Source organism: Phoxinus phoxinus, assembly GCF_949152265.1.
Source record: "Phoxinus phoxinus genome assembly, chromosome: 1".
NCBI classification, from domain to species: Eukaryota; Metazoa; Chordata; class Actinopteri; order Cypriniformes; family Leuciscidae; genus Phoxinus; species Phoxinus phoxinus.
The window spans coordinates 38860678-38874524 of record NC_136876.1 but is presented as its reverse complement, the minus strand read 5'-3'; the positions used below and the strand labels follow the sequence as shown (position 1 = coordinate 38874524).

The 13847-nt window shown below is 38.6% G+C and overlaps 1 protein-coding gene across 1 annotated transcript; it reads right to left on the bottom strand.

The window, feature by feature from the left end:
• Positions 1-172: 172 nt before the first annotated feature.
• Positions 173-13382, bottom strand: mcm5 (minichromosome maintenance complex component 5). Its single transcript, XM_079633313.1, has 16 exons — positions 13004-13382; positions 12386-12512; positions 11930-12058; positions 11591-11763; positions 9464-9619; positions 9212-9381; positions 8945-9116; positions 8750-8861; positions 7671-7814; positions 7510-7575; positions 7221-7397; positions 7013-7125; positions 5340-5468; positions 5043-5185; positions 717-844; positions 173-637 (listed from the first exon to the last, which is right to left on the bottom strand). Exons 1-16 carry the CDS (start codon positions 13171-13173, stop codon positions 536-538), a joined length of 2211 nt encoding a protein of 736 aa, XP_079489439.1. The 5' UTR covers positions 13174-13382; the 3' UTR covers positions 173-535.
• Between the last annotated feature and the right edge of the window lie 465 nt (positions 13383-13847).

The following is a 13847-nucleotide window of genomic DNA, read 5'->3' as shown; positions in this document are numbered from 1 at the left end:
TGCACTTACATTTACACATTTGGCAGATGCTTTTATACAAAATTTAGTGCATTCAATGATTTTATCAGTCCATCAATGTGATTTGTGTGTTTGTATTTGTGAAAAATGTAATAAAATTTAACTTAAAAATCAATACTGATTTGTGTTTTTTCTGCTAAAAGAGACCATAATATTAATTTCTTAAATTGCTTTATTGTTTCCATACAAAATTTCATATCTTTAGTTTGACAAGTGACATTAGATTTGTGGTGAACCATTTGTTTTCACTGAAAAACCACATTAAGACAGTAAAGCATAGTGTTGCTATGGTAGCATTTGAAATCATAGCAAGCTTTGACAGAGCAAGATGAGAATTACTCAGTAAGATTAATGAACAGGACATTTCAACAGCAAGAGTCTCCAACACAACTATGTACAATAAATCGGACTTGTATATCACTTCTGCGGAGGCTTCAGCCTGCACATCTGCGTTCAGATCAGATGTCCGCTTCTGCTGACAGGATTGTGTGTGACGCAAACACACGACGTCATCTCTCTACTTGACCCTGTAAAGAACCTTCCTCTGCATGCGGTGCTGCAGCTCACCCCTCCTCATCATCAGATGAAGGACCTTGTGAATGGCGTGCTCTGGGTATTTCTGTTCAGAGAAGAGGAGAATTTAACATTACACATGGACAGTGAAGAATGGTGATGTGAGAAGTTGAGCTTCAACTCGCCTGTTTGGTGAAATCCTGTATGATGCTGTGTTCAGACACCTGGGAGCCGATGGCGAAGCGTCTCTTCAGCTGTTTTTCTATGCGAGAGATCATCTCCTGATCCTCCTGAGTGGTGAATCCTTCCACACCTAACGTTACAGACATACAGCATTTATAGAGGCTAGAAAGGGCAGGGGCTCAATAACAGTAATCCGGCTGGTGTTCTGTGATTTATTGAACATTTTTGGTACAAATTCCACTGTTGTAAACAATGTACAACATTGTAAAGCTCGTGATCATTTATCTGGCCAACATAGTTGAGGGTTTGTCAACAGAGAATGATTTGAGTCTTAGGGCGCATCAGATACAACAGGCTGAAAATTACAATAGATATACCACTGTTTATCAACAAACATACTTTTGTGGATTTATAGCTGTAGTAGAGCTGTATTTCCAGCTATTAATGAAAAAAAGTACACGCACAATTATTCGCTGTAGCAATTTTTTAAATTAAAAATTATAATTCATTTTTTATACTGAAACTTTAGGTCTATAGGAAATATATGGAAAAAAAATCAATTACAAAAAAATCTTAAAATTGACAAAAATATAAGTGTATTTAAAAAAAAAAAGTGAAAAATTTATTTATAATTTTATTTGCGCCAAATTAGGAATGCCATATTAAAAACCTATTTATTATTTGTTAAATTTAACTACAACTTTAAACGAGTGGTTTAGAAAAGTTTTTTTGTGTCAATTCGAAAAGTGATTTATATATTAACATTCATTTACAATGTACATGATTTCTATATTATTTTTCAATTATTAAATTACATTATTTTTAGGGGCAGTCATAACCCTCCATAGGGATGTACTGTGATATGTAAGGCTGTCAAAATTAACGCCTTAACATGCGTTTGTTTAAAAGGTGTTAAACATAATTAACGCAATTAACACAGCATCCATTTTTTTCGTCATAATATGGCTACAGTTAGATTATATGATCACACGTTTATTCGTGGAAATGCTTTTAAACCATTCAAGCGCGACAAGACAAGGCGCCGTCAGTGACTCTCCTGTCTGTGTGACACACACGACTCGGCAGATAGGAAGGGTTTACGTGAAGATTGTTTCAAGTTCACTTAAATTAAAAGTTTTTAAAGCCTAATAAAAGCTTTCAATTATTCTGTAATGATGAATGGCTGTAATTAATGTTTTAAAAAAATCTATTTCATACAGACATCAGTATAGAGCATCACAGTCCCGCCCACAGCCCGAGAGGGCTTTGGTGCCGGAAGTAAATTTCCCATTCATTTCTCCCATTGACTTTTGGAAAAATCCGTATCTAAAGAGTTTTAGAGCATGTCTGAGGATAACCAGCTATGGCTGAACTCATAAGCATACAACATATCATTTCGAGTAAAAAAACAAAGAGAAAATCCAAAAAAAGGCAAAGGTACAAGACTGTGTACATATTTTCATTTCCGAGCGAAGGAACTACTCATCCCATAAACCACCGCGCCTCACTGAAGTCGACTGAAGCCAACCGCGAAAGAGCCTTTTGAGTGAATTTTATATAGTAAATGTGTAGTTAATAGCAGTTCTTTCAATAGTAATCGTGTAAATAAAAATAATAGTGTTTTATATAGGTATTGTGTATTGAATTTTATATTTATCATCGTGTATTTTATATTGTGTGCGTGTGTGAAAGCGGTTAACGATAACGTTAGCAACATGGTGCAGCTCAGTCGTCAACACATGTGTGTTCAGTCAGTGTGTAACGTTAGTTTGTGTGTTTATTTCAAAACTCTTTATGACACAGGACACTCTGCTGACAGGACAGGTTGAGGTCCATGCTCATTTTCATGAAGTTATAGTTCATCCTTAATTGTAATAATTTAATGTATTTTCTTAATATCCACAACAAGTGAAAATTAAAAAGTGATGGTCAGCAAACCAGAAAGTGCACAGCGCCACCGGTCTGATGCATGGACCGCTGCATGGTCGAGATATATCCAGCTGCAGACCCGCAGCACCACCAGTTTCAGAACCCCAGCGCCAGAACCCCAGCGCCAGAACCGGAAGTGAGAGTGAGTTATTTACAATGAGACAAGCATGTAAACGATGACAGAATTTTCACTAATTTGAAGAATGTTAACCCTTTCACACGTAAGTTTAAAATATTCTAATTGACTCCCCAGCGTGAGTTTTTCAAGGCGACCGTTATTTCGAATCTGTCACTTTATGGTTTCCAAGGTGACGCGTCACTGCTTGTCACGTGACACAGCGCAACCACGACACAGCGCAACCACAACACAGCGCTGAATGAATGATGATCTGCTTTTATGTAATTTTTCCTTTTTTATTCTAAATATTCATTACTTTAACTTACATATTTGTTGAGTCTCTTTTCTGTCTCTGCTTACTGAAAAAGGTGTATACATTTGATAAGCTACCATTGACTAAACATTGAGGATTAGTCTACAATAACTACAAATTAATTTAATATATATTCCTTCTGGAGATTCCCGAATGTTTTGTTCAAATATTTGACTTGCTGTATCCACATTATAATATAGGATCTACAGATGTACACTACTCTGCATTGTGAAAAGCAGTGTTAAGGTCCAGCACACTTCTGAATGATTGGTGACAGTTTTCATAATTACTTTAACAATGGTATGTGTCACTTTACAATAGTTTGTGGCATTTTCTCTCATGCTAGTTTACAATTATTTGAAATACCTGATTGGTAAGTGTCAATTTGTGGTGCACAAACAACATACTCCTGCTTGTAAGTAGTACCACTTTAATAAGAACATTTTACTAAAATAGCTAAATAGTTTCTATATTCTTGTATAGTTACAAATGACAGCTTAACTGTCCTATATACAAATAGAAATAAATGTGTTATCATAACAACTGTATTTACAATATGTAGGTAAATACATTGTAAAAATTATTATAAAAAAAGAACCATAGTAAATATAAATGCATACAACGGACCACGATATTAAAAATATGGTGAAGCCCAATGTTTCTGTACCTTAATGTATCATTATAACATACGTATTAAGTATGACGTTTCGTGTGTAATAAAAGTATACCGTTTCGTGTCTAAGCAAATTACGCTCCAAAACGCGCTACTCGGTTTAGAACGTAAGCTCCGCACCTCACTTCCGGTTCTGGCGCTGGTGTTAGAACGTAAGCTCCGCCCCTACTTCCGGTTCTGGCGCTGGGGTTCTGAAACTGGTGGTGCTGCGGGTCTGCAGCTGGATACTATAGGCATGGTCTGCTCTTGGACCATCATATTCAGTTTATTAACTTGCCATGAATTATTACACAAATGTTCAGTAAATGCATGAAGAGGTAACGTTATGCCTAGGCTTAATATTGTTTTGACAGTGGCATCATAAAATGCTTGATATGACTCATACCATATGAAGTCTACAGTAGCCTATCTACAGTGAACGATAAGTAAGGGATAATGTAATTAATATTTTGTGTCAAATGATTGATTTATTTGGTAGGTAGCCATGTAATAAGCGGGATAATGTAAAGCGAGGCGGTTGTTATAGCCTCCGCTTCGCGTCGGGCTCATAATCAGCCTTTCGCGAGTTGTATTCGCTATAACAACCAACTCGCTATACATTATCCCGCTTAATACATGGCTACCTACCAAATAAATCAATCATTTGACACAAAATATAAATTTAAAAAGGAATTTATTGATTTAAAAACGATTTATATGGCTTCCGCTAAAGAAAACAGTCTCTACTGTTAGAATCCTGCTTCCATGGCAACGCTCTGTTTTTTCACGGACCTTCGCGGGGTTTACATGACTTCCACCAATCAGATGCATCACTGTGGGATTGTGGGATTGTTCAGGATTGTGGGTAATGAAGTACTATCCAAGACATCGCGAATAAAAGGCATTTATCTCAAAACAAGGTTAGTGCCCCATGAACTTTTGGCGTTTATATGAGCATATACAATCGCTTAGTACAGCCGTTGCTGGTTTTAAGTCTACCATGTATGGTTATGTTTTTATGGCTTATATCCCAACTGTCAATGGAGAAATTGTATTGAATTCTTACTTCCGGCACCGGCTGTGGGCGGGACTGTGATGCTCTATTAGTATGATACTGGCCTTCATTCATAAAAAAAAGATGCCATTACAAGAACTATTTAACATGTCCTGTCTTTGTGTTGTTTCTACATTCATTTGAAGAGTAACTGTGAAATTATTACAAAATTAAAAACTCCAATGTTTACAATTGCGATTAATTACAGACAAATATGCAATTATTTAGTTCTATTCTCTGCTTTAGAGACCAACACACTTACCGGAGAGACTGCCGGACATAGCCGCGTCTAGCGTGGACACCTGGAAGAGTCTCAGAGCCTCGTCCACCTCTTCCTCTCCAGCGATGGGCTGCAGCTTCATCTTAGCCAGAGACTCTGCAATGCGCACCACGGCCTCCAGCTGCCTGCAGGACGACAAATGACCAACCACTTTATAATAACATAGCCAAATAAGCATACAGACTGGTGAATATGCCACTGGTCTCATGTATAGAAATATACATTTTGAGGGACAAAATAGGTAAAAACAGGTTCCATATTCCTGAATTGAGTTGTTACCTGACAGTGATGGGGATGGACGCGCGTCTGTCAATCTCTCTCTCGTGTTCCCTCGCTCCGCTTCTCATCACCACATATCTGTTCTTCAGTTTCTCTGCGGCGGCCGCAGACAGGCGGGGTCCACACTTCCTGTTTAAGAGTTGACAACGCATTTAATTCTGATGACAACACTAGTTATATTTCCATCCAAAGCTGTGAATTTAACTTGTGCAGAAAACGGGAATATGGCATAAAACAGGGAAAATGGCTCAAAACATCTGTAAAACAGAACTTGCTGCACTCTGGGAGGCCACTGTGGCTCTTTTACCTCCATCTTAAAGGATTAGTTCACTTTCAAAAAATGTTTTGCTGATAATTTACTCACCCCGATGTCATCCAAGATATTCATGTCTTTCTTTCTTCAGTCAAAAAGAAATTAAGGTTTTTGAGGAAAACATTCCAGGTTTTTTCTACACAATGGCCTTCAATGGCAACCATCAATCCCAATGTTCAAAATAAGGGTCAAATGTCCGTCTCAATGCAGCTTCAAATGCTGGACATGATCCCAGTCGAGATATAAGGGTCTTATCTAGCCAAACGATCGGTCATTTTCTAAAAAATAATAATAATGTATATACTTTTTAACCACAATTGTTCGTCTTGTGCTGGTCTGCGACGCACCACGTATTTCGTCATCACTTTGGAAAGGTCACGCAAAAAAAAATAATAATAATTAAAACAAAGATGTCGGACGATTTTGAAGTTGGAGGAGAGAGTTTTTCGCCCTTCCCTACTATTTTGAACCGGAGTACACAGACAAATAACTTAGATAGATGGCGTGAACGTGACCTTTCCAACGTGATTATGAAATGCGTGGCGCGTCACAGACCAGCACAAGACGGATTGTGGTTAAAAAGTAAAACATTTTTTAGAAAACGACCGATCGTTTGGCTAGATAAGACCCTTATTTCTCGACTGGGATCGTGTCCAGCATTTGAAGCTGCATTGAGACGGACATTTGAACCTTCTTTTGAACATTGGGATAGATGGTTGCCATTGAAGACCATTCTGTGTAGATAAATCCTGGAATGTTTTCCTTAAAAAACCTTCATTTCTTTTCGACTGAAGAAAGAAAGACATGGATATCTTGGATGACATCGGGGTGAGTAAATTATCAGCAACATTTTTTTAGAAAGTGAACTAATCCTTTAAATGACTTGCATCTCAGAGCACAGATGAAACGCAATAACATCTGCGTCTCACACGCACGTCACACACTCCCTCCGTCTGTGTCATGTTATCTTGCATTAAACCAAATCATTCTGATGACAGACTTTGGCTCAGGCATTTCAGAATGACCGAACCAACATTTGAGATGCTGTGCAATAAAATCGGTCGCTGGTTAGCCAAGTTATCCAATCACATCCACTGTTGAGGCAAAGTCACGTGAGTTTTCTGTTGAGCATCGAGGGATTTGTAATTCCATCATAGTTTATACGCATGTCTTAAATTGTCGGTCTCAATTGAGTGCATGTTTTTTATGCACATTTTTAGAATTTATGTGCATCTTCGCGTTTCCGTCCAGCGTTTTTTTTTTTGTGATATCCCAAAATTCCCATAAAAAAAAGTGGATGGAAACAGCTACTGATGAATGAGGCTTCATATTGCGTTTATGGACTTGGACCCAGACTTACACTCTCGCGTAGGCGACGTATTTCTTCAGCGTGGCCAGCGTAATCTCTCCCTCGACTCCCTCCGTCTGCGTCAGAGCGCTCAGGTGAACGTTCATCACATGCCGGGCCATAGTCTACATAAAAACACACAGGCATGTGCATTAGCTCACAGGAAATCATTTAAACATGTAAAACTCTTCAATGAACTTTAGTAGTCTATAAGCAGCACCATGTCTCGCTGTTGGTCGTGATGGTCTTTGATGATGAAGATCATGTCGAATCGAGACAGAATGGTGGGCATGAAGTCAATGTTGTCCTCTCCCTTCGTATCATCCCAGCGGCCGAACACAGAGTTGGCGGCGGCCAGTACCGAGCAACGGGAGTTCAGAGTGGTGGTGATGCCAGCCTTTGGGTGAAAACACAAAGAATTGATGAGTCTGTCTGTTTGAAGAGGCCGTAAGCTGAAGAAAGAGTGGATGTCTATTGGTGAGCACAATGCAGTGATTAATGTCTGGTACCTTTGCAATAGAGATGGTCTGCTGCTCCATGGCCTCATGGATGGCGACTCGGTCATCCTCTCTCATCTTTTGAAAAGAAAAACAGTCATAAGCATTTCATAAGACTGCATACACACAACATTTAAGTTCAGGAAATCCAGACTGTTAAGAGGAAGTCCAACCTTGTCAAACTCATCGATGCAGACCACTCCGCCATCCGCCAGCACCATGGCACCCCCCTCCATGATGAAACCACGAGTGTTGGGGTCTCGAAGAACCGAGGCCGTCAAACCAGCGGCACTGCTGCCTTTACCAGAGGTGTAGACCTAACCGACAGAGACAGACGCTTTAATCGGATTCTCACACACAGGAAACACTTTTATTCATGCATTTAGCAGACGCTTTTATTCAAAGACACTTGCAAGAGAGGAACAAAGCATAAAAAAAAGATTTATGTATATGAAAAGAAAATGAAGACAAATTGATTAATTTCAATTAAAATTGTTAAATATATAATGCATTCCATATTAAATGTTTCTATATAACATTAAATATAAATCGCTTACAATAGATTATAAAATATACTGTCATAATTCTCCATTAAAGGAAACAATTATGTGACTAAAAGACCAATGAATACTGATTACCTGCACATACATATATTATTTTTCATAATTTATAATAAATAAAAATGTTATCAATATATTTTAAATGGTAATATAATACATGTTGTGCATGTCATGCTATTTTAAATATACTTGAATTTAATAATATTGTAATATTATATACATAAATTATACAATACAATATTCCTCATGTCATATATATGCATGTCATGTAGTTTAAGAAAATATGAACATAACATTTAAGAATTTATATTAATTTATTATTAAATACATGACCTATAACAATAATAAAGAGTAATATTAATTATGTATTATTATTTACTGATTTTCATAATATACAAGTAAAAAAATAAAAAGATTTTTTATATTTATATAAAATCCATTTAAAATATTTTTTAACATACATACACATGCATACATGAATGTATAACTATTTAAAGATATCTGATATGTGCAGGGTGTTGTATAATATATTAATGTAAATAATTCCTTGGCCACAAATCTTTTATGACATGGCAAAGAGCTGCATGAACATTCTTAAAAAAAAATGCTCCTTTTATGTTTCACGTATAAAGAAAGTCATACGAACGAGATGAGGGCAAATAAATGATGGTCCATCTTTATCATAATCTTACCCCAATGGGAGAACATCTCTCCACAAACTTCAGCAACTGAGACTTGGCCGTGCCTGGATCTCCCAACATCAACAAGTTAATATCACCTCTGCGAGTCAGGCCATCAGGTAACCTGACAAAAGCCATTTTGAGCAAATTAGAAAGGTGGCGAAAAAACAAACTCAATGTGAAGAGGAGGCTTCTATGTTGTCTTACCTCTTCCTGGAGCCCCCAAACAGAAGACATGCTATGGCCTTCTTCAGGTCATCGCTCCCGTAGATGGACGGAGCGAGAGAGCGAGCGATGGAGTCGTAGACGGAGGGAGAGGAAGCCAGAGCCCTCAACTCCTCTTCCTCCTGAGGGGAGACTGAACCAGTGGCTCCACGGCCTGAAAGATGGCGAGAAGGTCATGAGAATGTCTAAAAAGAGATGCAGTTTCAACCCAAGACAAACGCTTTCCCATAAAGCTTTGCACATGCTCACCTGCTCCTTCAGTATCCACTTCAATGCCGACCACACGCAGGTACGCTGCTCGGATGCCCACACCTGCGCCCTTATCACGACCTTTGGATTTGGTTTGAGCCACCTTTTTGATGGAGTAGATGCCCATGACGGTTACTCTGTTGCCTGGCACTACACGGTCACACAAGTACCTGGGAGGTTAAAGTCAAGGATTAGACACTGCAGACAAAACAAGCATAAAGACAACATGAAGCTGTGGGCGCGTGCATCCACCTGTCGCAGTAGAGCTGCATGTGTCGTGGCATCTCCCCGTGGGGAACGGCGTCAGGTGCTTCCTGCAGACGCTGAGTCTGGAAATCCACACACACGCACCGGTCCGGAATGATGAAGTACGGATCCACAGGGCACTTGACACGGCCCGCCTGCTCGCTGCGGGACAAAAAAAAAGACAGGAAATTGGTATTAAACTGGGTGGTAAAATGCCATTTTCACAAGATGTAAAAAAAAAAAAAAAAAGTGAGTGTGTGAAGTTTTAGCACAAAATACCCCACAGATATTTGTATATAGCATGTTAAAGTTGTCACTTTTTGAGGGTTTGCAAAAACGCACTGTTTTGTGCCTGGCCCTTTAAATGCAAATGAGCTGCTGCAGAAGGTGGGGTTTCAAGAGCTTGTGTGTGTTAGCAGCTGCGATTACCTCACGCACACACACTAATATGACAGAAACTGTTCTGCCTTTAATGTTAAAACGGAGTCTGACAAAGATGGAGAGACTCAAGAAGAAGTGACATGTAGAAGCAACAGGACGTCTCTGAATGGTTAGTTGATGAATTTATGTTTCTGATGTGGAGTTAACTATCTTCAAATATGATATTCCGTCATGATAATCTATAAATCGCTCGTATAGGAACTGTTGTGAGATGCACACAGAGTGACTTTCTATTGCATTTGAAAAGACGGATGCTAAAGTTTGAGCAGACTCACAAATGTGCTCTTATACAACAACTTTTCCTCTTCTCAACATGGACTGGGTGTTCCCGGTTTATGTACATTTGAGGCTTGCTGATGTCACTAACCCCGGAGGAATGTCGTGTAGTCCCTACCAGCCGTTTGTTGTAGTCCTTTTCTTTAAAAGCAAATATCTTCCTTTGCTTTGAACTTTGTAAATTTGCAAATGTTGTTTATACTCAAACAGCAACACTACACACTAACTAAAGTTAGAAAAGTGAAATCATACTTTACCACCCCTTTAAAACATGCCCATTCTCTGTATTTTGTAGGGCTAGGTTGATAACATCAATTAATTTAAGCGTTACACATTATTTGTTGTGCACCTCCCACCCAAAATGCACAATCTTTGTACGTACTTTTGATAAAGTCACAGCTTCCAAATTCTGGAAATATCACGAAAATTCAAACAAATACCATTTCGGAGCTCTTTAAAGTGACATCGCTGTAGCCGCCTCATTTCAGGATGCAGTGCGATCTAAATGCGTGTTTAATTTAAGGGGCCGTTTGCACGACACCAACTACACTCGGAAAGCTTTTTATGCGTTTTGGCCGTTCATTTACACGAAAGTGACGTTTTGAGGGCCTGAAAACAGGCTTTAAAGTGCACATTCTTGAAAACGATAGCGTTATTGTCTGTGTAAACTATAAAAACGGTGACGTCATGCAAACACGCTTCACCTGTTCAGTCTATAGGCACGTAGTGTTTCTTTACAAAGTGACATCGCCAACTACTGGCCTGGCATGAGTAATACAGCGTTTTTAGTGGTTTACGACGTGGATCCGTGTGAACGGGATTGTTTTGACAACTTTGTCGTCAATGACATAAAATCTTTAACAGTCACTTGTATACACACACTACTGGTGTAATGATTTTATTGACGATCTTTATTTGAAGCATCAAGTCACTATTTTGATCACTTCATCAGTGTTTATATCCAAACAGAACGCGGTTTTCCTATTGGCTACATGCCAGCTTCTCTCTCTGGATCAGCGGCAGCACTAATGCAGATTTTAATATTCGCTGTGATCGTACTTGTCAAAGGCTTAAAAGACACAGGCAAATCGTTGTCATTTAGGAGTAAAATCACGTGGGTGTCAAGATTGCGATCTTTTAACGGTTAAACAGATCCTGCAGCTCTAATAACACATCTATAAGAGAATCAATAATACTCAGTACTTAAATGTATAATTACACTGTAACAAAGACACCTTAAAATAAAGTGTAAATGTCATACAGACCATCTTTGTACTGATAATAATTGGTCTCATGATATTTAAAATTATATGTAGGCCAAAAAGCTATATGTTTTACAGACAAGTTAGTGCAATAATATTTCTAAACAGAATGAAGTGTGTTAAAACTACACTGAGTATTTGGCAAGATACTCACGTGTTGCACTTGCGGGGCAGAGCGTAACCCTGCAGTCCCGGTGGCAGAGGGATGTTACTGATGACCGCTCTGCATCCGCGGCACTGAAGACACACTTTAGTGGCTTTGGCCCTCACGGCCGCAGAGGATATGATTATCCCGGGAATCTTCACGAGACGCGACACCTGCTCCGACTGCAAAAGATGATGGAGACAAGTAGAAAATAAACACTAAAATGTAAATAGTTTTCACTGTAGATGTATGGATGTTGCGCACTAAGGCACAAATTAAGAGTAAACAAATACTCCATATCCATCGGTTTTCATTTTTAATTGTCAAGTTAACAGGTTATTTTCTCACTTTCAGGTTGCGGATGGAGGACGGGTGGGCGTCACTCTTCAGCATGACCTGTATGTCCTGTACGGTCTCTTCTCCTAGTGGCCGTGGACGTGTGACCTCATCAGCCACTTCCTGCGCCGCCTCCTCCAACTGTCAATCACAGAGTAACATCATTAAAGGGAAATCCTTATAAACAACAATGTTAAACTAGTGCTTTTTTTTTTCCATTTCATAAATATAACACCGCACCCCGGAAAGTCACAATCACAATAGTAAATTAAAGTTTTATTTGTTATTTTATAACAATAATGTGTAAATAGACGATTATTAATGTATTACTGTAGTTTAAACTTCCTATTAAATATTTAATAAAAAATTGATTTGAATAATTACTTTAAATCGTATCCTAAAAACAAAAATCCAACTGAAGTCTTGCAACATTTCCAATAATTATATGAAAAGTTATTCTGTCCTTACCAAAGGCAAATTGTCAGTAGGAAGTTTGTAAAGACAGTCTGACAGATCTTCATCAAAACTAGACAAATCCTCCATCTCCACCTCAATCCAGTACTCTCCCAAAGTATAGTGCCTCTTGAGCTCATCTCTGAGGAAAAAATTCATTTAACAATGGATTAGAGTATTAGAATGATAGAAATAGCAGATGAAGATGATAAGCAAAAGCTCAAAAAGGTGCGTTTTATGTACACAGTTCACTATATTAGTGCAAATGCAAAGTAGCGTAAGGGAATCATTAATTTTAATCGATTTGATTCTTTCGAACGGTTCTGATCTATGGTTCTGATCACTGAACCGACTCAGAAACGATTCCGTCATACTAAACATGTTCCAAATCGGTTCTACTGAATCACTCAGAACAGAACGATGCATATCGCTCGATAACTCCCAAGATAAATATACAACAAAATGAATATGGATTATGGAAAAAGTGGATATAATAACGACATAAATATATAATGTGCAACGACTACACAGGGAAACGGTAACGTTAGTTACACATTGTGCAAAACGTATTGTGAAAAAAAAAAATCATCACCAGGACGCAAGCAAACACATCTGGTATCACAATAACGTTACCTGTATTTGTAGGTGAACCCAGTGCGATCGGTGCCGACCCTAAATTGTCTCAAGAACTCACGAAACTTCTTTTTGATCTGGCTGCGTTTCAGGACCCCCTCATCGCCAATGCCTTCCCCTCCACCGAAACTGTCACTATAGTAAACTCCTGGATCATCAAATCCCGACATTTTGCAAATGGTCTAGAGTTGACTCCTTGTAATAAACGATTAATAAGATATCACTTCAAAAAGTGCTGTGAAGTCTAACGTTTTGCTAATATTCTGTCGGTCAGAATCAACAATGTGTTTCCCTGACACACGCGCGCTGACTTTCGCGGCAAAACCTCTAGCCCTGCCTTGCGCTGAAGCCAGACTCCGCCCTCGGTGTCTTTTCCGTCCCGCTTATTGGTCCACAAGCAGCTATGACGAGTTGCGTCACGAAAAAGGCGCTAGCAAAGCGGGGCACTGGCGGGAAAAACACAAAGCAAAGTGTAGGGACCGGAACTAGTTGTCCTGCTTGGCGCGGAATATCAGCATGGTTGAAGACTTGTTAGTTTACGGTTAACAAAACCTTATTAATATGGTATTTATTAAATAAATGTTAATAATAATACATAGTCATGTCAAATAAAAAGTAACATAATGGCGAAATTATTGTTGTGTATAGTGGAGACCGGGCTAAAAAACCACAATGACATACATTCAGACAAGATCAACTATAAAAATAGATTTGTACTGTAATCTCAGAATAACAGTATTTGGCATTGAGGATGTAATATACATTTATTACAGTATTTATCAGCCAAAACATTGTTTTGACTATTGTAACCTTCGGCTATACATTTTTGTGGTTTCATGAATTG